Raw genomic sequence first — 24,796 nt, forward strand, 5'->3', positions numbered from 1 at the left:
ATAACCAATATATACATGATAAATTTCCATGAAATTGAACAGTGAAGAAAAAATTACATTATAAATAACTTTCTTGACTGATAATCGTATATAAACATTAGCATTTTTCCCCCTTTAGACAAGATGGAACATTTCGTTTTGAATAGAAGACTACCATCATTCAACAAGATAGCAATCTAGGAATATGCTAGCATCAATTTCAGACTTGGGACTCCCAACACATTCTGCCAAACATTTATCTTTGTCTCAAAATTCCTTCATGTCTCAAAAGAATTTTTTTCATTTTTCTAAAATTAAAAAAATTTGCTGACTAAAATCTTTTAAATAGGATTTTCCGTCATTAACCTGGTTATAAATCATCAAATACTCTCAGGAAGATCAAGTGTATGTTGACTTGATAATGAAAACCAATTTTCACAGCAAACATCTGGTTTATTGAAGACTAATTGAATTTGGATGTCCCTTGCAATAATCCATTTTAATAGGTCCTTGTTTCATTGAACTATGGTTTTTGTGAAACACACTCATGTTAAAATCCCTCAATCCTGTCAATGCAGGAAAAATACAGGAAAGAAAAATTTTCAAGTGCTTTTATTGCACATGAAACACAAGCATCCAGCGAGTCGGCTTTTTATAAAAATTAACATCCAAAGTATTTTTTAAAACTTTCCCCATACAGTGTGAACCTTGTGACCACTTAAATCAAATTTCTATGTAGTTTCCTGATGTGAAGTGAAATATTTTCACGATGTGGACAAAGTCTGCACCAATACCACATTTTCCTTCTCTGATCCATTTCTGCTGCATCTGTCACTGAACACAAACTTTACTCTGGGGCTTTTTTATGGTCTAAAAATCTGGATTAAATTATTAACATTTTTAAAAAGTTTTAAATGAGATTGTTCATACCTTGTCCTTTAGTCTGATCGTCCTGTTAGCCTTTAGACTAAGGGCTCGGTGTAATTGACTCACAATCCCTTTGTCCTGAGAAAATGTAGAGCTCATATGTAATTTGTCCATCTTCTTTCACAAATATTAAGTCGTAATTCCACTTGCACAGCACTTTCTGTTTTTGCAATTTATTTTTATTTTTTCAAAAATTTCTATCACAGGGGTACTATGCAAAAATTATTGTAGTGGGGGGGGTCATCTTGTTTTGTCAAATTCTGTTAGCTGATACCCATCAAGTGTTAGTATATGTCATTACTGATGTTAAGTATATAAATAGATATGTATACATGGTTTTAAACTCATGTCCACTGTGCATATAAAGAAAACCCAGCCACATTCAGCCAGTCAGATACTGTTTTGGGGGGGTGGAAAATAATTTGTTACATTAATAAAATGCTCATGAGAAAAACTGTTGAGTAAATATAATGATAAAAGACAAACTAGTCAACTATGTTAGAAAATTATGGCTGGAAAAATGGAACGACCATGAGTAATACAGCTGCATTCATATTAGGTAATTAATTAATATCCAAAAAAGGGTGCATGATGAAATGAAATTATATATACCGGTATGAATTAATATATATCTCTCTAGCCCAGTGCTCTCTGTAATTCATACACAAAACTGGCAAAATTACGAACTATTCAAAAAACACCGCTGCACAAACCGTTGAACCAGACAATCCAAAAGCACTCTTAGAAATTGTCACTTTATTAGCACACAAAATTAATTAAATGATATTATTACAGTAATCTAATGATGGGTTATAAAGGAGATCAGTATACTCCCAAAGCATCTCGTTAAAAGATTCTGTCAAGTGGGATAAAAAAAAGAGAAAGACTTTTGCATGCTGACAATACATGAATTCAGTAAAAATTACATTACATGATCAGTGCTACGTTACAAGAGGATTTTAGGTGGTCAGACAAGGGGGATAACTGCTGCATTAAAAAAGGTGCACAACTCCTCAAACAACCCTGCATATTTTTTTGCCACAGCTTGCTCACCAGGTATATATTATTGTCATAGCCAACTTCTGCCCAAGGATAAAAAATTGTGATTTCAAAAAGCAGAGAATCAGTGAAAGCATTGTGCACACCAAAGTGTGGTCATATTCTTCAATACAAAATCTAGTTCTTGTTAATTTGACAGCGCAGGGAAAGTCGGATTTTTTTTAATAATTAAAATGCATTTATATTATTCATAGAATTTATTAATCAACTGGGAACTTTTTTTTCATTGTGCCCAATTGTCAATTTTGCAAGTCAAAAGTATAATAATTATCAATTTCTAAATAATTCACTTTTAATTTTTCGGTAGGCGCTACTATATCAAATAAAACCGTTTCTCTGTCAACAATTTTAATCTGTAATATAAACACCTGTGCGAACAGGTGAGCTAATACAAAATTATTTATCGCCACCTTGTTTGAACAAGGATTGACGGATTCAGATAAGAAGAAAACGCGCCAAATTCACTTGAACAAAATTGGTGAAATTTTTGTCATTCATAGAATCGCAAAATAAAGATTATTTCTAGCAAACGCCAAAGACTGCTTTCTTTTTCATAAAAATGAAATTCCAGTTCTTTTTCGTGTGCAGTGAAGTGCGAGATTCAAAATGGCTGCCAAAAAATCACGGCACCCATTCTGAATAATTACTGCCAAAGTGCCAAATGAATCCTTTCTTTAATCGTTTTTAGTCAAGAAGTGGCATTGAAACTTATAAATGAATATTTGTATTCGTAATTACTGTATATTTTCAGTGCTGTTAAAAGGCGAATTCACTTTTGAAGCGAGTTTGCAAGTTGAGAAAGTTTTGTAAACATAACAGAGTTCACGGCTCAGCGCATTCGCTCGATTTTCTCTCATGACAAATACTTCCTCTTAATCACTCGAAAAAGGAGAAAATTTAGGCTGACTAAAATTTACACGACATAGAACTTGTTTAAACGAAACCGAAAGTTTTTTAATCCTCCAAGTTAAAGAAACTTACCTTCGTCTAAAAGTTTTTCTAAATGCACAAAAACGTTGGGAAAAGCCTGTATCTGCTTTTTGTCTTTGAGTAGCTGTGCTAGATACTCAGGAGTGTTACGCTCGTCTTTATTAGTTTCAGTCCCCATGTTAAAACAAGCGCCTGAGCTGCAAAACTACCAAAGTTAAGTAGGGGTTAGAATCCAAAACTACAAATCACTACAATAAGTTCTTATGTTCCCCCTCTATCATGTAAAATTGTTTATGAACACGTGCTAAGCATTGCGCATGTCTATGACGGATCACTGCATTTAGCTTATAAGGGGTGTCCAGGACGGTTTCACGTTTTTCCTCGAACTTGAAAGAGAACTTTCATCGCTCTGAATTCTGATCGATTAATATATCCAGCATAGTATTATGAAAGTTTATTTATTTTAAATGAAAAGATTGCTGCAGATCTAGACGGATGCAATGAGAAAAGTAGGGGAAGTTGACACCCCACGCCCGAGGAATGCAGGGATTTGTTGACATCTGACAGGTGATCGAGAGGTGGACCTTACGACAGCGTGATGCACTAACTCAATATTTTCTTTACAAATCAGAACTCATATTCCATTAATCAATTACACGGGAAAGACATGTTCTAATAATATGTAATTAATTGACTCATTTTAAAGGCATGCGCTGCAATGTGATTTATTTGATTCAACATTTATCGATCCGCGCCTGTGTACCTATAGCATGCTTGGAATAATTTTAAGTAAAGTATATAAAACGGATTAATTTCTTTTAAATCTATCTTGGTTAATCCGGTGTTAAGTATTGAGTTTTCAATGACCTTTTTGTGTGTACTCTAAATTAATAAATACTTGTGGAAAGAAATTTAAAAAGTTGCACGACGATTAACTAATTAAGACCTACATTGTGTTGGATAAATCCAGCTATCCCACGCTAACGTTGACCTGTATAACTTATTTAATTCTTAGGTATAAACAGATTTTAATACCTATATTTATCAAGATATAATCTTTAAAACTTTCATTCAATTTATGTTACACTGAAAAACATTTTTATCATCTTAAAAAAAATAATTATCCAACATATAGTGTCTGAAAATAATTTAAACTTAGAACTACATATTGTGTCATTAAATCTTTACCACAATAATAACTCTATAAAAAACATGATTTATATTAAGAACAAAGTAGAGCCTACATTCACAGGAACTATTTCAAGTTGCGAGAAAAAATCTGTTCACGCACCGTTGAAAAAAAATTTGGGGTCATAAAAAGCCGATAAAATCTTGACATGAAGAGAATGAAATATGACAAGACCTTGTCTGGAATTGTCACGTGTGTATAAAAAATTCCTACAGAGACTGTATTAGATGAAGAAATGAAAGATTTGTTCCAATATTTAATGGGGGCTAGTTATGAGATAGAATCATAGTCCTAAGTACCTTTACGCTCACATGTATGACACAATCAATATATAAAAAAAAAAAAACCAACAGGGCCCTTAAGAAAATCTCAATACAAAAATAAACAAGAATTTTTTACTTTTTCTTAAAACGTGGGTATAGGAATTATAGTTCTCTAAGGCACACATGAACTTGTTCCCTGGGCTACAAGGGGTGATTTTGGGATAGAGCTGTGCGTCTAAGATATTAATTGTACCCCGAACTTTTACATACACTTGTAAATATATATTATGCATATACTTCTCCAAGACTTGGTCTGTCTTTTTTGTAATGGCAAGAAAATATCTGTTTTATAACACAGAACTTCAAAATCTGTTTCTAGGGGTGGGATGTCGCCCCCTCCCCTCTTCCCAAGACGGTGATAGTTCTGCTATGACTGACATATAGGATTATACAGACCAAATAAAGAAGTTCTTGATTGTATGTAGACGATGCAAGATTTTTGCGTCAAGACTCGAAGATCTGTTTAACCAAGGAATTCTACTATTATGTTGTATCTGTTGAATCGTCGATGAATTCCTGATCGTTTTGATAATCAAAAATTAGTGAACTGTTTTAGATCGAATGCAGATAGTAGCACTTCAGTGTAGCCTATCTTTGGTTTGTTCTCCAAAGAATCTACATGTATTCAGTGGCGGATCCAGGATTCTTGAAAAAAGGGGGGGGGGGTTTGTAGTCGGGGTAGGGGCCCAAAGTCCTTTATTACCAAAAAATTTGGAAACCCTACAAATGTAGGTCACCCTCTATACAAGCTTCGGGTTAACTTGTGCGCTTAGAGCACGCAGTCACCCGAAGGGGTTCCAAGTTCCGAAAAAGAAGATTGCCCATTTAAGTTTTTGTACTAACAGTTTAAAGTTTACACAATTTACAAAATTTCTACTGATTAGGCCTGCAAACGTATACTCTGTTAAATATTTTAAGTTTGTTATTTTATGGGTATATAAACACGTGTACTTCCTTTTCATCAAGCGCAGAAGTGCCTTTTGAACATTGCATGTACGAGTGTCGTGACACTTACAAATGATACTTAAGCTGTCTAATGACAAGGACGTCATCTTTTTCCTTGTTGATTATATACAATCAAAGTGAGTTTCAAAATCTTCCTTATAGATTAAACGGACAATAGCTATGGAAATATTTCATTTGAGAGAGAGAGAGAGAGAGAGAGAGAGAGAGAGAGAGAATGGGGATTTTCATTTTGGAGATGGACTGGGTATAGCACCAAGTTCAACAAAACTCAAATTATTCATAATATAGTATGTAGTGTTGTATAGTGTCTGCAGCTGAATATTCCATTTACTATCAGATATGGCAATATTGCATTTTGCAATGCATTAGATAACTGAATATATGATTTACATTGAAAAATTAAATAGAATGTATATATGTACTCATCAGCTATTTTAACTGCAATTGGTGATGTATTTATGGACGATTAAGCCCCTTGTTATACCAGTATAGTAGGGGTTTATGTCGCTGAGTTAACAGCACGATGTAGCATGCACATTTTCAAATAATTAATCAAGTTTGTAAAGGAATCCAGACACGTCTTAAATTTATTAGAACTCTTCACCCGTAATTAATGAAGCACTGATATTTGGTCAATAGCTGGTATTTGACAACTTATTACGAGTGTTTCGGCAGTATGAAAAACACATGTCATTTTTAATAGTTAAGGTACAAAGAAAAGTAAATTTCTATGAATTAGAATTTATAATTGCAAACAAATGATACGGTTAACAATTATTGTTAAAGTTCATATTGCAATACACAGGTATCTAGTTTTCTGTAGATCACTGAATTTTCGCAACACCTTATTTCCACGTAATTGTTATTTAGTATGTATAAACTATAGAAAAAATTTTCACGAATTCGGTTAATATACGCGAAAATGAATTTTCACAAGTAGACATTCTGGCGTTGGTACACGAAAAAATAGTTCTCGCGAATATATAGTGATTTACAGTAATTAAAATATGATGAGATTCATGCACAAGTGAGGATGTTATTCCTTCGTTTCACTAAGTCTCGGAAAATTTCAATTATTTACCAAGTCTCGGAAATTCTTGAGTGTTCACCAAGTATAGGAATATCTCGAGCATTCACCATGTCTCGGAAGTTTTCGAGCGTTCACCAAGTCTCGGAAAATCTCGCGTGTTCATTAAAAGTCGCAAGAAAACATGCATGCATGTAATAGCTAAGATTTTCCTTCTAATTGCTTAATAAAAAACTTCTGAGATTCTCTCTTTATTTTAACAGAGATTATTTTATTAGACATCAAAGCAACAACGTCAAAATTTCGGTGTTCGTCAAGCGTTCGACTGGATTTCAGTTAATATACTTGTTACTGTCACATTTTTAAGTCGTATTTGCAGATATCATTTTTTTTGATATATTATATCTTTTTTTTTCATCTATTTATCATTTTTTTAATATGTAAATTTCAGATTTACTATTATGAGGAATTACAGCATTGGTGGACTTGAGAGGATCCTGAGAGAATTTACTGGCTGTGAAACTTTTGAAAGATAGTTGGTTAGCTTAATAAAACATGTATAATGAAATAGATCTTGTATGTATATATCTATTATTGCATATATCTATTAGGCTGTCTGGCATTCTCCTTAAAATTCTTGAATTATATGCAAATGTTTTGAAAAACTCCAATTTTTATAAACGCAAGCGGTGGGATATATACTCGTAGCAGTATATCGATATATAATACAAAGCGAAGTAGTATATTTATGCAATTTGGATTTATAATTCAAATAAGCGTTCTTCAGAATATGCGTTTCGAGAAATGATGTCAATTGTATCTTTTTAAAATCAATTTTATCTAAAAATGGATTCCATCGACTATTAACCTTTCCATACGAAGACAAAAAAGTTCCATGTGCATCTTCCATAAATATCCAATACAAAGAAACTCAAATCGAAATGGCCAATTTTCTCAGCATTGACAATGAGATACAGTGCATAAAAGTGATTCATCATCAACCTCCCGGAGAAAGCCCTAGAATTGTTTTCTTTACTCGGTCACATTTTCCATAGTATATTAATTTACATTGACGGAAAAACTATAGAAATATATAACAGGAAGAAATAGATTCTGTCAGTTCTGTCTGTCAAAAGACGGAACAAGAAACCGTGTTCTTTGGATTTTGCTCTCGGCAAATCCAATAACTAGCCTCCAAGACATTCCCAAGCCTTAAACATACGGTTTTAAACAAATATATTCAGGGTTCCACGTCTGGGACCAGGGTCCATTTTACCATATGGCCCTTTGGGAAAACGGTGCATGTTATCGCGTGCAGGATATAGAACAGGACAGACAAAACTGTTACAAAACAGTTAATTACATTAGGTAAAACCCCGAGACGCCCCGAACTAACCAATGAAATTCTAAATTAACTTTGATGCTAAGTCCCAAAAGGTTTAAGCTTGCATAAAAAACAGATATCGACCTGTTGATTAATGAACTTTCATGATAAAAACAACTTCCATTGGCTGGTTTTATCCACTCATCAAAATTCCGAATCTTTCAGAAATGGATAAGAATAGTAGAATTTGCCGGATAACGTAATAAAGTCACGTGATTTGATTCTCTAAAATGATTATCACCAAGTTCGTGTGAATCACTCACTATAGATAAATAACCCTCTCTTATAATGATTAATGAAGAGAATAACTGCCTTTATTTTGCACACGCTCTGTCGCTTCCAATATGTCGGAAGAACAATATTTTCCAGAGCCTCATTGAATCAGTTTGGTAAAATAGGACAATTCCTGATTAGTCCATAGCAAATGTGTCTATAATCCCCTAAAAATATTTAATAACTAGAAGCTAGTCTCTGATGAGACTCATGCTCTAACGTGTACGGTTTGTACTTGAATACTAGTAATTGAAAGAGAAAAAAAATGACAGCATGATTCAAAACATCTTTAATTTAATTTTGCATATACAGAATTGTGTATCCTGATGTTTATACATATTATCCTATTTTATTGATTACTGTAACATTGTTCAATGAGGCTTATTGAAATCAGACTAAAACTGTAGGAGGTTTAGCATGTTAGCAAATATCCCTGTAGTCTTTGGAGATCAGGTCTTCCAACAATCTGTTGGAATTACGATGTGCTGCTTGATTAACCAACCTGTTTTTATATTCCAGTGAAGCAGACTTCTACAGGAGAAGAAGAGAACTTGCCGTGGCCTTCAATTCAATATTTAGACGTTTTATCAATTACAAATAGTTACTTGCATTCATATGTCAACCAGATATATTCCAGTGAACTCGAAATAAAAGTCACCACAGTCTGCTACATCTGTTTCATAATTGGATGTTGTACTGACTATAAACAATAATGACCAACTAACAACTAAACATTATGACAAACAGGATGACTTAATTCAACTTTTCCATCGTCAACTTTCCCCACTATCACCTGCATATGGTGTTTATGTCTCCCAACTAATTCCTTACGCAATAACATGCTCCGAGAACGAACAATTTTGAAACCGAGGCGTGGCGTTTCCAGGAGTCGGATTTTGACCTCTCGTTTTCTTTAATGGATCCATGACGTTGATCACTGTTCGTTATCTTCACCTGTATACCTAATTTCTATTTTTACACCGTTTGTTGAAATCTAAAATGTATACAGGGGAATTATGTGTCTTATTGAAATACACCAGTGTATCAAGTTTTATTGAAATCGGACCACTTTTTTAAAAAGAACTTCAGAGAAATCTCTAGTTTTAGTTAACATGTCAACAACATCAAAAACATAAACCGATATACATTATGAACTAATTATGTATCTTAAGAGGAGTAGGGTTTTGATAAGTTCTCAGATGGACGGACGACGGGCAGGTAGGGTAAATTACAATCACATTAATTTTGTATAGCTCAACCGGTCTCTGATCAGCAAAGCTATAAATAAAGAACATGCAATTTTTTTATTGTGTCATGTTCTAAATTTAGAATTTTCTGAATTCAACATAGGTTTATTTCTACTTTATTTTCCGATGAGAATAAAAAGTTTATATTATTAATTATTATTATTATTTTAAATTGTTTTTTTAGAATAACAAAATGGATGTTTACGAACCTCAATCAGTCAGTCTCTTTTAAAAGAAATTTCTTTAATTTAAGAATGAAAACTCAGGAATTTTGTTACCATAATTAAGCATTGAATCATTATTTTTTGAAAGATATAGTCTCATAACTGCAACGGTGTGTGCAAACAAATTGAGTAACGCGCGTTAGCGCGTTATGAAAAATTTGTTTGCGCACACCGTTGCAGTTATGAGACTATATCTTTCAAAAAATAATGGTTCAATGCTTATATTTACATCTTTTAACTCCTTGCCTTGACTGCAAATCTTATTTATATTTCAAAATCCCTGTATTATTCTTTGGGTAAGTTACCATTTATGGAAGAGCCATTGCAACAGCCTCTGTTCAACGTGACCGTGAATTTTGATTTTCGCTTTATGACGTTGCAATTCTGCGGCGTTCGATGTTTGTGACGTCAAAATAAAACGCATACTTTAACCTTTTGACCCCCTGTCCGTGTTATTGCAGCCCGGAGGACCGGGCTGCTCTATACATATAAGTTTAAGTGTTGGTACATGTATATGGGGATTGAGGTGGGAGAAGTTATTCAGAATTAAAGGTTTTCTAAACATTAAAAATATTGTTAATCAGAATGTTCTTTCCCTTTATAAATTACGAGATACACAATATATTTACTTCCATAAAGTGAATCTGTAAAAATATATATGTTTTTCATATACTATAATATATAAAGTTGCTTATCATTTACTATCGACAAAACGACAGGTCCCTTTTTTTAGAACATCGAATTTCACTTATCGCATAAAAACGTACTTTACACAGCTCGTGTTTTATATTCTTAAGGTGAAAGACATTTTTGAAAATAGGTGATGCATGTGTCTGGTTTCAAATTATATTTTATGCAGCCAACATTTACTTGAGGAATTGATAAAGTTTAAAAGGGTATCGTTTTTGTTCGATTTTCATCCGACTATAAGTTTTCAAAATATTCTCGACTATCGTCTCCATCATTTAGACGCATGCCTTTTTCACACATATCGAAGCGGTTTGATGATCAAGACTCATTTCCATTGTTTACTTTATTTATTTCCCGGGCGACAATTGATGGTTACATCAATGTATTCTTGTAGTTTTTTAAATGCCGTAGCTTTCCTCACACTTTATAAGCAAAATACACGTGGAATGAAAATATACTGTAACGAATCAATAAATTTGAAGTGATATAATTTGTAATACGTATTTATTTATGATTTACAGGACAAGATCAAATATTTTGTCCAGCATCATACTTTCGTGGCTGGTTTAAGGTAGACTAGTACAAAACACCTGTAAAATTAATTTTTACTCATTTCTTCTAACTCACACCAGAGAAATGAATAATATCACACTAATGTCAATAATCAATTATCTTTGGAAGTAAAAATATAAGATATGACATGCATTTACATTATTCTGTAAAAAGAAAATTGAGACATCTCATATATATATATATATATATAATTATATATATGAGACTTTCTCAAGCCTACATTTAGATTGTGTTCATGTCATCTACATATGCAATTTATCCGTCTGTAATTAAATAAAGTGTAACTTTTGATTGCTTTGTGGTGCTTTATGTAAAGGTCAAGGTCATATTTAGAGGTCTTAGGTCAAATATTATGATCTCATCATCTGATTCTTTTCAATATTTTGGCATTGTAATTTTTTGAATCTCCAAAATATCTACAACCCATGGTTCAATTTTCTTTCATTTTGACACATCTTAATCTTTGTTCCATATCAATCACTCTCTTGATTTTTTTTGTTGCTAAATTTGAATAATAAATTTTCTTTAAAGAGATCTTTAAGTGTAGCATACACTGTAATTATAAACTGAAAAATACTGTAACTGCAGATGCCGATTTTTTTTTTTAAGTTTTACGTGAATGTCTTGTTAAGAAATTTATTTTTTCCCAATTTTTTTTTGTCTGTGAAATACAGGATGGCGGTTACATGCTTGAGTTCATTTTTGTGTAACGAATTGGTGTGAAACGTGAATGGCAGGAAACGGGTGCTTGTTTCCGGAATCTGCATAAATATAAAAGCGCGATGGATTCTGCCCTTAATTCTAAAGGGAAACTTGCACACATATGTTACATATACAAATATCATATATCTTCTTTTGAAAGATGATATTGGAAGGTATAATTAAAACATGAATAACAAACTAGGAAGTTTTTTTTTTAAACATTTTTTAAAAATATTTTTCGTATATTCACTTGTGTAAGGGGAAAACACAGATGAATGTGAATTATGAAACGAATAATATATCCCTACCAATTATTTGTTTGATTTTGACTTTCAAGAAAAGAAATATAGCTGAAGATAACTAACATTATCGATCTCAAAAAAGAGGACAAAGCACGGCCGAACTCTGGAATTTCCAGGGGAAGGATCAGGTGCCTAGGAGGAGTAAGCATCCGCTGTGATCTCTATGTATTGATCAGGTAGACGGAATAATCAGTCGTCAAACTGAGCATAAAACAAAGGCTTTACAATTGGAATGAAATATTTCAGTTAAAATACGGACCAATGATTGTACTTGCTAACAAGGTCATTATATAACGACCATAGAATTTATAGAAATATGATTTGTTGAAATCACTGAACATCAACTTATTTGTCAGCAGCATGCCTCGGGTTAAAGGTTGATCGTACTCAGAGGAGGCTCTTGATTATCAAATAATTTTGGAGACATAAACACCATATGCAGATGATATTGAAACATAACTACATAGATAAGGAAAGTTGACGACGGAAAAACTGAAGTGTAGTCTCTAGATTAGATGATAAAGAAGTGGATTGAAACAGTCGTCCATTCCCTCGGACGTGTGAAATTTGAGATATAACAAATCAAAAATAAAATAACTTGAAGCAGAACAATCAAAATTTTGGATCATTTGCAACAGAGGTATAAAAAGCTGTAAGACCTTATATAGTTGTTGTTAGTTAGATAGTTGCAGTGGAGTAGGTAACAAAGAAATAACCATTGGTACATGTAATTATAAGTGTTCGGAGTACTAGACGTAATAATTAAGTAATTATTGAATGTCTTTCCTTACTCCGAAGATACTTATCATTGAACGCAAAACCTGAAAAGTCAAGGTTAATTATCTTATCATCTTTAATAATAAAAGCTTAACATTAGTTATCAGACACTTGGTGTTAGCAGAAACGATCCGGCTTCATAACACCGGTGAAATCTGAAGATAAAGAACAATAATATAATTTGCTCGATAAAGTTCGAGCAAATACATACCTCCGAAACATCAGTATACAGAATGGGGATCGGGTGCCAAGGAGGAGTAATCATCCTCTGTGCACCCGCCAAGTGGCCCTTATCGTGATCGGGTAAACGTAGAAATCCATAGACAATTCAGTACAGAAATAATGGCCTTACAACCAGTGAAAGATGTCAGTCAAAATTCGACATAACGACAGACTGTATTTGCAAAAACTTCACTGTATCGACCATAGAATTTGTCTATTTTACCCAAGAGTGCTGATACCCCTCTATCATAAACTTATTAGTCATTAGCTAAATTGTTTAAGAAATTGTACGTAGAATATGCTTTTGCGTATCGAATCCGCTGGAGACATAAATCTAACATACTGGTGATTATGATACATTGCTACATACTATTAAGAAAATTGGCGATAGAAAAGCGAAGTCAGCGTTTATCATAAAGTTTAGTTGCTAGTGTTGATTTGACAATGGGATTCCAGCATCCTTTTAAGATCATCCTTGGGGTACTTGTTAGAACAATCACAATGGTTGTAGATGAATAACAAGATACGGAAATTTGCGAGTTTCATTTTTATTGGAAAAGCAGTTAAAGTTGTCTAATGATGTCAAAATTAAAGTCCGATCTTTAATAAGTCCTGGGGAATGGTTGTACAAAGTGTTGAAAAGTCATACATTTTGATGGATTTTGGCAATATTTGGTGCAAATTTTCTAAACGTTCTTTGAAGTTTTGCGCTATCCTCATTCTCGAATATATGTTTTTGCATGGTACTGCTGAACTTCCTCCCATACTGTTGCATGTTAATATTTTATTAATATAATAATTATAACTAGAAAAGTTTTGCTGAATATTTTGAACCCCAGAGCTTTAAAATTTGCTATCATATATCAAGAGATGATATCATTAATAACCAAACACAACCTCTTTCAGGAAAAAAAAATTAGAACCTGCAGGCATGCTTATTAAAATTTCCTAAGAAACGTCTTAAGATTTGTCTTACGATATATATTCCTTGGGACATATCTGAGGATTATCTTCAAGATTCGTCTTAAGGTGTAAAACGAAAGCATCTTAGGAATATCTTATAAACGTAAGATGTCGTTGGTTTGATTCTAAGAATTTTTCTTTCTTACTTCTTCTTCTGTTTGGTTGTTGTTGCTGTAAATCAAATATTACATCTAGTAATTCGTATTTGCAGTTACATGACGTGTATGTATACAAGTAATTATTAAAGTATTTCACATATATAATCTGTATTGCATAATTACAAAGATTTCCACCACAATTTTTAGCATGCAGTTTCGTCCAATCTCATCCCAGTATTGCATAGTCATTAGACGTATGAGAAGCTTTAACTGAAGTAATAACCGAGACGTCTAGTAGTAAAAAATAACGATAAACTACAAAAGCGGAAATATTTATTCATAAATATTTGTATCACTCAGTAAGTAAATTTAAACAAAAAATTAAAAGGAAAATTAAAAGGGAAATGAAACAACTTTTGTATTGTGACGTATTCTCTAAAAATTAACGCTCGTTCTTTTGCCCCAAGATGATCAACCTCTCTCTCTCTCTCTCTCTCTCTTGCTTCTCTGAAACATATGCAGTATATTCTAACTTGTCGCACATTTCCTCCTTTTCAATTTAGAAACACGCAAAGCTTTTGGCAGGACAATCCTCAATGCTGAATCTACTCTCCATCGAAGAAATGTAGATTTAATAGACATGCAAGGACTGCTATGAACAAAACAAAGATGGCGTGACAAAGTCTCATTTCTCGCGAGAACGAGAAAAATGTCAACGTAGATGTTCATATCGATGTCTTTTGTTTAATTGTTGTTGGTCTTTAAAGCTATAAAGAATTCGGGCATTTTAGATGTATTTTTTCAAGGCAAAGAGAAGAAAAGATATTTTTGATCTATTCATAACGATACAAAACCTATGACTTGGTCATCGGAATGAATAAAGTTTTGTCTGTAAAGGGGCATGAAATTGGGCTAATTTCTCACCGTGCTAAATTAGAATACTCAGTAATCACTGATGATAAATAAAAAGGGTGTCCACTGGATACTTTAACCAAAATGAAATAGATACATGAAACAAATCAACCGAATAAAATATTTACATTTAATACTTAAATGACTTATTTTAAAGTTATTTTAAATGTTTTATGGAATGTTAATTTGCCTACGTCATAGTAACATGATACATTTAAAGTACTATAGAAACACACCGTGGATTATATGAAACAGGGCTTACAGGTAGTAAAATCTATCTTCTGACAGCAAAGTTCAACACCTTACGTATATTTTAAAACACTATGAATGTAAAGTGATCCATAGCAATTCACCTCTTCCAGTTTAGAAGCCATATGATAAATAAGGAACCGTTGCACTGCAGTTTAAATTTAAAATTATTAATATAAGACCTGAAGCAGACTCTAAGTACTGTTATTTCTGATTGCCCATTTCTTGAAGTAAATTTGGCACTTTTTGCTTAGTATTAAGGTGTACATGTATATTGTCTTTATTTGACAGGATGTTGCTGAGCTCTAATACCAATAATCAGACAATTTATAACATCAGATGTATACAGAAGAAAACCATGTTAATTTTTCATAAATTGATAAAAATTTAAATTAAAAAAAAATAAAATAGTATCCTCATTTAAAATGCTAAGTGTTATTTTTTTTAATTATGAGGATTCTATTAATTGACTGAAAAATTTCTTTCCTAGTAATTTGACGGACTTCCTACTCATTCATATTGTTTCAGTAACATCATTGCAATCAGTCTAGCACATGCATCTATCATTAATTCAATCTCTAGAATAATTAAACATCAACAAAACAGTTACCTTTATATCAGAATATTTCAGTATAATCTCTCTTTTTGTGGGTTCCCAAGTTTCTGAAATAAATCTTTTCTATTATGTAATAATTGCCTCATCCATTACCTTTTTTTGGTTATCTTTACTAGCTGACTTCAAATTCTCATTGTTTTCACTGGATTTGTTCCTAATGTGTTCACGCTTCGCTAAGAGGGTTTTTTCTTTGATTTACAGTTACTATTGTTTATTACTGGATTATATTGGATTGAAAATCTTTCACAATGATTCTCTGTATCACTTAAAAAAGTACAATTCTGAAATGTCAATGCATGTTGATATTTGCTTTCTGAACATTAGAGATTTTCAGACTTGTAAGTTCTATATTCAATACTTTTTCTCCCAAAATCGTCTGCCTATCCCGTATCGTCACACTTGATGGGGTATGTGTTATGCGAAAGTTCTAAATTCAGAGAATTTTAAACTCACCGGAACAACCAATGTTATAGTTAATTTTGAAAAATGAAACAGGATTGTGTGTATAAGAAAAAAGACACCAACAATCTAGAATGTCACACTTGTTTAAAATGTTTGGCATTTCCAGACTTACAATAGAACAAGCAGTTGACGCTGAAAGTCCGGGACTATAGCAGGGAAAAAAGGTAAAAGTACTTCAAAACTCCTTTAAATTGTTTTAAAAAATCTAATCGTATGATGCATTGTTTTAATCAATATTTTCATTTTTTAAACGTATAAATAGGGAAGAACATGAACATCTTGGAGATCTTAAAGCAGGTAGGGTATTGGATTTTTGGCAAGGATAATATACAGGATCAGTCGGTAGCTCAGCAAACCAACGGGCAAGAGTCTGAACAACTCTGCTTCAAGACCTTTCTACAGCAGCCGGTCGTGGAGGACGTCATTTTCACTAATTGTCAGCCCCTATGGCGGATCAGAGTTAGGAATTATCAGCTCTTTTTCAGCGGGGACGATAAATGCATCAAAAGCATCGACCAGACTGCGCATGCTTGCAAAGACGAAATTGAGACGCTCTCTGGAAATTCTCCTGACGATTTCTCGATAACAAATTCGGGGGAAATTATTTACGCAGATTGGCAAGAAAGAGCCGTATTTTATTTACAGAATGGACAGGCGTACCCCATGATAAAGTTGAGCGGTTGGAAACCTTGGGCTCTGTGTTGCTCTGACGTCGGCGATATTTTGGTCGCCATGCGTTCTGATGACGCTAGACGCGCTCGTGTTGTCGGATACCAAGGGTCCAAAAAGACACGAGAATACAGTCTTGATAGTTATGGCCGACCTTTGTATGGGTCACCGAACTTTGTAGCCGAAAACAAGAATGGAGATGTATGTGTCTCTGATGCCGATTTTAATCGCGTCACTGTAGTTGACCGAAAGGGAAATTTCAAATTTCACTACTGTGGGCAGCAAGTGTTGAGGAAGTATCCTACATTTTATCCTAAAGGCATAACCACGGATAGTCAGTGTAATATCCTGATAGCCGACCAGCACAATAGCTGTATACATATCCTAGATCGTATTGGTCAGTTGGTATGCTTCATTACAGACTTATCTCTGAATGAACCCTATTGCCTGTGTGTTGCAAAAGGTGATGAACTATTCGTGGGAGAGTATCATGAAGGGCAAGTTAAGAAAATTAGATACCTCGAGTGAACCTTATAAGCTGTGTTTTTACATTCTATGTGACCCCCCCCCCCCCTTGCAAAAGGTCTTGCAAAAAATTTACATTGACTGCAGTCATATTTCAAAATATAATTAATGTTGATATGCTTTACTGCCAATTAAAAACCTGCAAAGGTGCTCTAATTGTACTGCTTTATCATTTTTTGTTCTTATACAACTGATTTGAAATCAAATACCATTCAAATACTTTTTATTTTATGCTTTGATTTGCTTGTGTTTTAATTTTTATTTTATTGTCAATAAGCAGAAAAAAAGTCATATTTGTTTCTGAAAATATTTGTTGAAATGTAGAATGATTATATTCTTAAACGTTTTCATTGCTGGCTCAAATAAAGTGGGTTTTGTATTTAACAAAAGACATTTGATATCCATCATTCATATTTTGTTTTATGACTGAAATGAAACAAGCTGTTCAGACTATTATGTTTCGGAGTCTTGGGTGCATATCCTGTTGTGTGTCTAGTGTAGGAAAAACTTATCTCTTCTTAGAATTCTATTTTTTCAGCAGGAATGTTGGTATATTCATTTTTTAAGACATTTCACAATTTCGGCGTCCGTCTGTCATCTGTAGTCAGTAAACTTTTCACATTTTCGACTTCTTCTCAAGAACCACTAAGCCAAATTCAACCAAACTTGCCACAAAGCATCATTTGGAGAAGGGAATTAAAGTTTTCTCACAGGAAGTGCCACTCCTCTTTTAAGGGGAGATAATTAAGAATTCACGAAAATTTGGTGACATCATTTAAAAATCTTCAAAAGAATCATTGGGCAAGAAAAGACGGAACTTATCTGAAAGCTTCATTACATACTCTAGATTTAAGTTTGTTCATGTCATGAACCCGGGACCGCAAGAGGGGATTGAATTTTTACATAGGAATATATAGGAAACATCTTTTAAAATCTTCTTCTCTAGAACAGCAAAGCCATGATTAGTCATATTATAATAGAAGTATCCTCAGGTAGTGTAGACTCAAGTTTGTTCAAAACATGACCCGCAGGCTTAGGGCAGGGTCACACAGTGGGTCAGAGTTTTACATAGAAATGTATGGGTGTAATGGTTAAGGGGCATTTGAGTAGAACGCATTGAAGACCTCAAATAATGGAATGACCTGACAACCCTTGGAATTGACTAGCCAAAGGGTATATAAGGCAAAGCTTTGGGAAAGTCAGGCATTCAGAAGCTAGCTAAAGAAATCGTATGTTGAATCAGCAATAAAGAAGTTATAGTAACCATCCCTAATAGCAACAGATTCTATGAAATTTAATACAGATGTGTAGGTGTTGAATACTCAGTATATTTAGACATAATTCCTATTTATTAGAAATTGTACGGATGGGATGTGTCCTAAGTTGTGATCTTGAATTTTGGTAAGAGTTATCTCCCTCTGTTTTTAATAAAAAAATCAATTTCAAAAAATTATCTGGTAAAAAAAAGTTTTCAATTGTCATTCTATTTATAGTGTTTTAATGCATCGTTCCACCACAGTATTTATTGATATTCTTATTATTTGAATTTTTTTTTTTTAAATGCCTTGTCCCCATAGACTTCAATGCAATCTTTGTTGATTAATTACTGCTTAGTTAATTACATTTTTGAAACTTTTTCTTGGTAAATCCTTTTCTATTGTAAAATGCTTTTACAGAGGAAATATTTTAAAAATCTTCTTCTCAAGAACAACTAAGCCATGCATTATTAGTCATATTTATATATACAGAAACAACCTTAGGCATTGTAGAATCAAGTTTGTTGAAATCATGGGAGCACAACAGAGGGTCAAAGTTTTGCATAAGAAAATATTGTAATCATCTTGAAAAAATCTTTTGCTCAAGAACAGCAAAGCCATGATTAGTCATATTATTAAAAGGTATCCTCAGGTAGTGTAGATTCAAATTTGTTCAAAATTTAGGGTGGGTAAGGTGGGGCAAAAATGAGAGATCAGAGGTTTACATTGGAAAACATAGGATGGATTGATTGTAGGTTGTTTTACGTCCCGGTCGAGAATTTTTCACTCATATAGAGACTTCACCATATACCGGTGAAGAGCTTCAAATTTAGATCTTTACTCGGCACTGAGGACCATTGAGCAGTGAGGGATCTTTATCGTGCCTACACCTGCCGTGACACGGGGGCTTGGTTTTTAAGGTCTCATCCGAAAGACCCGTAACTTTCAATTCAAAGTGCCGAGCACTTGGCGAAGGAACAGTTGCTAGCTATTATTTTTTTTATCGACTTAGGTCAGTCGCAGCAGGGGCTCGAACCCACGACCTTCTGAACACGGAGTAAAGCGCTCTACAGAATGAGCTGCCGTGACGGTGGAAAACATAGGAAAAAAATTCTTTAATATTCTTCTGTTTAAGTACAGCAAAGCCTGATTAGTAATACTGATACTTCCTCTGACGTTTTTATTTTTTTAAACTATAACATTAGTCGGAAAAAAATATTTCGTTAGTAGTTTTTTTTTCTTCAACATTTAAGCACAAATTAGGATTTAATTAGTTGCACCAAGCTATTTCTTGCACAATTGGCATTACTGCCTCTGTTAAGTTCAGAAGGAAAGGGAGATATACATTGAAAAAATGACCAGAAAAAAAAATGGACTTCATATTTATATGCTTTTATGAATCAAGTTATTTTATTTTAAGTTGAAATGCTATATCATTAAAATGATGAGATCAAAAAGTAAATAAAGCTAAAAACTTTGCTATTGTCAGCATGTATGTCACCCGACATGACCCCCCCCCCCCCCCCGCCTTTCCATGACAACGAGAGCCAATTTGAATTTTGTATGCACAACTACTGTTATTGGTAACTATTATTTTGAAGTTTCATTAAGAATGTCCAAGCCTTTTGTGAAAATCCCCGCGGACAAATTAGGTTTGTACAATAACCCCCTCCCCCAACTTTGTTTGGGACAAGGTTCATGTACTCCTATTCCCTTAATGTAAACAGTTCCTGTGGAAGAGAGAAAAAAATTACCAAGATTTTTTCTGCTTTGCAAATGGTAGAATGATGCTCAAGTTAGCATATTTGGGTTTGGCGATATTTCATGACATTTAAAAAGACAATATCATGTAGATGTTATGTTACAGTGTAGAGCTTAACTCCCCAGTCTTAATTTCTTCGATAGGCCTAAAGGTTGCAAAAATGTCGATTTCCTGGACCAGTATCTACACTTAATTAGCATTTTACTGTAATTAACTCTCACTTCTCTTGTTTTATCATTACATCGTTGACGATTTAAATGCCTTCTCAATAGTCCTATTGATTTTTTCCACTGCGCAATCTATGATTAAATGGAGCCTTAACATTTTGTGATTAAGGTTTGTAATGTTTTCGTGTTATCAATTGTGAAATATAAACCAATTAAACTCCCGATTCACATTAATATTTCATTTTTTAGCTGATCGATTATGAAGTCTGTGCACTCGCTAACGGCATTTGTCAATTTTGCCAGATTCGTGTTTGTAGAAAGTTTGCAAGATTAATGCACCGTGCATGTATTTCTGTTACGTAAATACGTTTTTTGCATATCCGAAGTCGAACTGTCTGCGAAAACAAATTAAGAACAACCATTTGCGAAATATAAACCAGCTAAATTTCATTTTAAAACAATGCAAATTTGAAGACATTCTAATCAAACTGATAGAATACGAAATATTTCAGTATACCCACGTAAAAAAATGACTTGATTGGGTAACCATATAATCAACTATAATCAAGTTTTTTAATTTTCAGTTTGTATCAATTTTTATCCAAGTATTGCAAATTTGAAAATATGAGAAGTAATACTCATATGTGAAACTTGAATGCTTTTAACCGAGTTAAAGGATGCTTAGTGATCAGGCGTATATTGAATTTTCGTGAGCTATACATGTAATTTCATAGGAATGTGCATTTGATAAGTTTAATAGTGCATCAATTTCTACAAGCATTCTTATGCGCTCTTGGGATAAATTCTCTGTAGCCTTATCCAAGCACACCATAAATAAGAACTACATTCGATTAATTTTTCATACCGGAATCAATTGAATGATATCCCGGAAATTCAGTTTCGCATTTTATTGCTTTTTTTCGTTCAATGTTTCTAGAAGAATATTTGCTACACAATCGTGTAATTTAATTATTTTCTCCCCCATTCCGTCGATTAGATCTATTAGGAGTATTAGTTATATAGTTAAGTCTATTGACGTTTGCCTACCGAGATTTCAATCACTCGGTCCTTACCATTAATTCTATAGAAGCCAATGTTTCAATTTCTCTGATTATCAACACAGATTATCTTCTTGGGCCAGCACGTGCACGCAAAATTTTATCTTCAAAAAATAAGTTTTATATCAAATCTTTTTATCTCGTAGACATGCTTAATATGATACATGAAATCACATAAAGTATTAAGAAGTTGGGCTTTAATTTCCAAAAGCTTATCGCGTGAGGAGCTGGGAGAAATGCGTGGTGAGAACCCGTTTCCTTTAAGTCTTCAATTCGAAACTGGGTATTTTCGTGTTTTTATTGCCTAATAATTGCTCTCATCGATTTGCTTGTATTTAATGTACTTCAACTGATCAACTTATTGCAAAAAAAAACTGTGGACCTATCAAAACGAGAAATCATTTTAGGGGGAAAAAAGCGCCTCCGTTTGTCTGAGGTATTTTGGGATAAGTTTTTCATAATATCGTCTGAGAGACAGATATAAAAGAGATTCTATAATTCAAAACTGTCTAATGCTTTAAAGCATATTTCATTTTATTTTATAGCTGTTTTGGTCTATTTTTAAAACTGTTATCCTTGAGATTCTCGTGTATCAGTAGAAATTTTCTGTTATCTATGTAGTGCAATATTTTTCAATGTGTATGAAGTACATTGTACATTGTATTAGTCCAGATGCACTTTTAAAGGCATGCTGATATTCCACGCTTTATGATTTGGAAAAAAAGATTATTTTTAAATAGCTACCGAATATCAAAGAAAACCAGAATAGAAGTTCATTTACTCGATGTCCCAAGATTTTAGGAACTTAGCAAAACAAAGTTCAGAAACGGCACTATAAGAGAGCCATTAACGTCCATGCTTCTGTATTGGAAGATCATAGACAAGAAACCGATTTCTTACAAAAGACACTCTCCTTTATATCTTTTTAACACACCATTCTTGTCGGGCTGTCTTAACAGAACTTCTAACTAATTGGAAAACCATAAACAAACGAACCACAAATGCGAAAAAGCGTAAAAACACAATCAGAGAAAAATACAACAAAGCGGGGAGTTCGTGTGCAGAGCAAATTTAATTTCTCTGATTATAGCCTCTTCAAAGAAATGACGAGCAATGCAGCAAAAGTTGCGATGAATGATCGTACTAATCAAAAGTACTTCTATCCTCAGCATTCAGACAGAACAGGAAATGACGTAGGACATTGTCTGCAAATTTCAGAGGGAAATAGGACGATTCGATTTCATCTCTCATCAAAAGAGCAAACGTTGCTGAAATCAACCGGTTCAAATAATTATCTATTTTATTATAGATTCAGAGGAGAAATAACCCCAGTACTTGATCAAATGAACAACATGAATGATATTAGATTCTTACATTTCCTTCGTTTAGTGTAAGTAGTTTAATAGCCCTATAAATAGCAATATTTATGTACCTAAAGTTTTTCCTCCATTAAATTCATATACTTAATACGCATGTCATTTACGCGTTTCTTCTTTTCTTTGCATACTGTCTTTAAAGTCTTGAGAGAAAAAAAGAAAAAAAAAATTGAACATTTGATTCTCTTAAAGAAAAAAAACACAAGCAAACAAACAACAGACAAGGAAACAAAATTATAAAGACTAGGAATGGGATTCTGTATTCAAGTAATTTTTAAAAGATATCATTAGCAAAAGAAAAGTTGTTTGAAATAATAACTTTATTTACTACACTTCATTTGTTTTTGTGTGTGTGTTTGTTTGTTTAACGTCCTTTTCGAGAATTTTTCACTCATATTGGGACGTCACCACTTCCCGGTGGAGCGCTGCACATTTTAGACCTATAGTCGGCACTCAGGGCCATTGAATAGCGAGGGATCTTTTTCGTGCCAGCACCTATTGCGAAATGGGTCCTCGTTTTATACGGTCTCATCCGAAGGACCGGTCTCCACGTCCCGCAGTGGGATTCGAACCCGCGACGAAAGGATCAACTCCTTACTCCGCGATTCCAGAGCAAACGCTCAAACCACTGCGTCACGCGGATGGCTTTATCATTCGTACTTAAAGTATAATGGTTTCTTCTTTACAATGGATATTGGATATGTATTGTATGTTTTTTTTTTCAAAAACCAACCTCCAAAATCTTATACATATATATGTTAAAGTGTTTAAATGGAGTCTAAAACCTATCTGAACCCTATGTAAATGAGGAATTACATGAAACAAAGAAGATATACTTAAGTAAATGTAGCTTAATGTACTTGTAAAAATCAACCACTTGTTGTTTCACACACAATATAATCTCGCCTCAATCGCAAACATTTTCTGATAGTTATTACACCTTTGATGCCTTTAACACGGACAAACACACTACCCGCATCTTATAAATAGCTACTTAATCGTTCTCATCAGATGTAATAGTAGGGTAATAGTCTCATAACAAAGAGAGATATCATTAAGTGTAGTAGAAGGGTTACAATCCTGTAAGAGAGGTTGTTGTTCCTTTCTGCTACCTTGTTAGAACATTATTCATAAAACTTGTAAATTTCTACTTTGTGGTCGAAGATGATTCCACCAGAAGCAGACGACGATGATTCCAACAGAGGCAGACGACGAAGATAATTCCACCAGAGGCAGACGACGAAGATAATTCCACTGGAAGCAGACGACGCAACAAAGTCAGGTTCCTCTAAATATTTTCCAAAAGGAATTTTTAAATCACCATAGATAATTTTGCAATACATTATCGTTGTAATATAGAAATGTATATAAATGCAATCTATGTTTATATATATTAAGTATGTTTTAGCAATCTGAACGCGTCATTAATCTGGAAGATTTGCTCGGGAGAACAAGCGTTCGGACTAATGAGTTCCGACTGTACAAAACTTAAAATATGACAAGATGTCACATAGAAAATTTTGTACAGTTACTACCATAATATTCAGAATTCATAAAATGATACTCTTTAAGAAATTTCGAAAGGAATAAAATATTAACATTTCAAATTTACACTTTATTTAAAATACGTTTTGTGTAATTTTATCAAAATGTGGAAAAGTACATAAAATATAATAGAATTCTATATTGACCCTTGCTTCTTGCAGTTGGCCGTAAGCGACATGTTTCTCACTGCCGCTGGGGGGCACCCAACCTCATCATGGCTTCATTTATCACTAGTTGCACAATAAACTTTGCCTTTCCCTTCTAATGATTCGGTCATCAGCTCTTTCAATCAAAGAACAGCAATCTAATTGTCATTATTGCCGTAATTGTCGGAAGTGCTCTAC

The 24,796-nt window shown here is 33.5% G+C and overlaps 2 protein-coding genes across 7 annotated transcripts in view; one reads left to right on the plus strand and one right to left on the minus strand.

Moving 5' to 3' along the window:
• Positions 1-3,203, minus strand: part of LOC133201515 (KH domain-containing RNA-binding protein qki.L-like) — a 30,243-nt gene extending 27,040 nt beyond the window's left edge. For 3 of the 6 annotated variants that reach the window (XM_061337314.1, XM_061337316.1, XM_061337319.1), the window contains exon 1: positions 2,947-3,203. In XM_061337314.1, coding sequence (XP_061193298.1) covers positions 2,947-3,073 — 127 coding nt within the window. In that variant the 5' untranslated portion in view covers positions 3,074-3,203. The remainder of the gene's footprint in view (positions 1-2,946) is intronic. The other 3 variants (XM_061337318.1, XM_061337315.1, XM_061337317.1) reach the window with 1 other exon arrangement.
• Positions 3,204-16,364: 13,161 nt separating this feature from the next.
• Positions 16,365-17,492, plus strand: LOC133201431 (uncharacterized). The gene has a single exon (XM_061337233.1). It carries the CDS (start codon positions 16,365-16,367, stop codon positions 17,289-17,291), a length of 927 nt encoding a protein of 308 aa, XP_061193217.1. The 3' UTR covers positions 17,292-17,492.
• The last annotated feature ends 7,304 nt before the right edge of the window (positions 17,493-24,796 follow it).

The sequence above is a fragment of the Saccostrea echinata genome, unplaced genomic scaffold (assembly GCF_033153115.1).
Source record: "Saccostrea echinata isolate AGI-Se365-2 ecotype Australia unplaced genomic scaffold, CSIRO_AGI_Sech_v1 ptg000044l, whole genome shotgun sequence".
NCBI classification, from domain to species: domain Eukaryota; kingdom Metazoa; phylum Mollusca; class Bivalvia; order Ostreida; family Ostreidae; genus Saccostrea; species Saccostrea echinata.

Coding starts and splice junctions, on each gene's coding strand:
- LOC133201431 (XM_061337233.1), top strand. CDS start 16,365: ATGAACATCTTGGAGATCTTAAAGCAGGTAGGGTATTGGATTTTTGGC.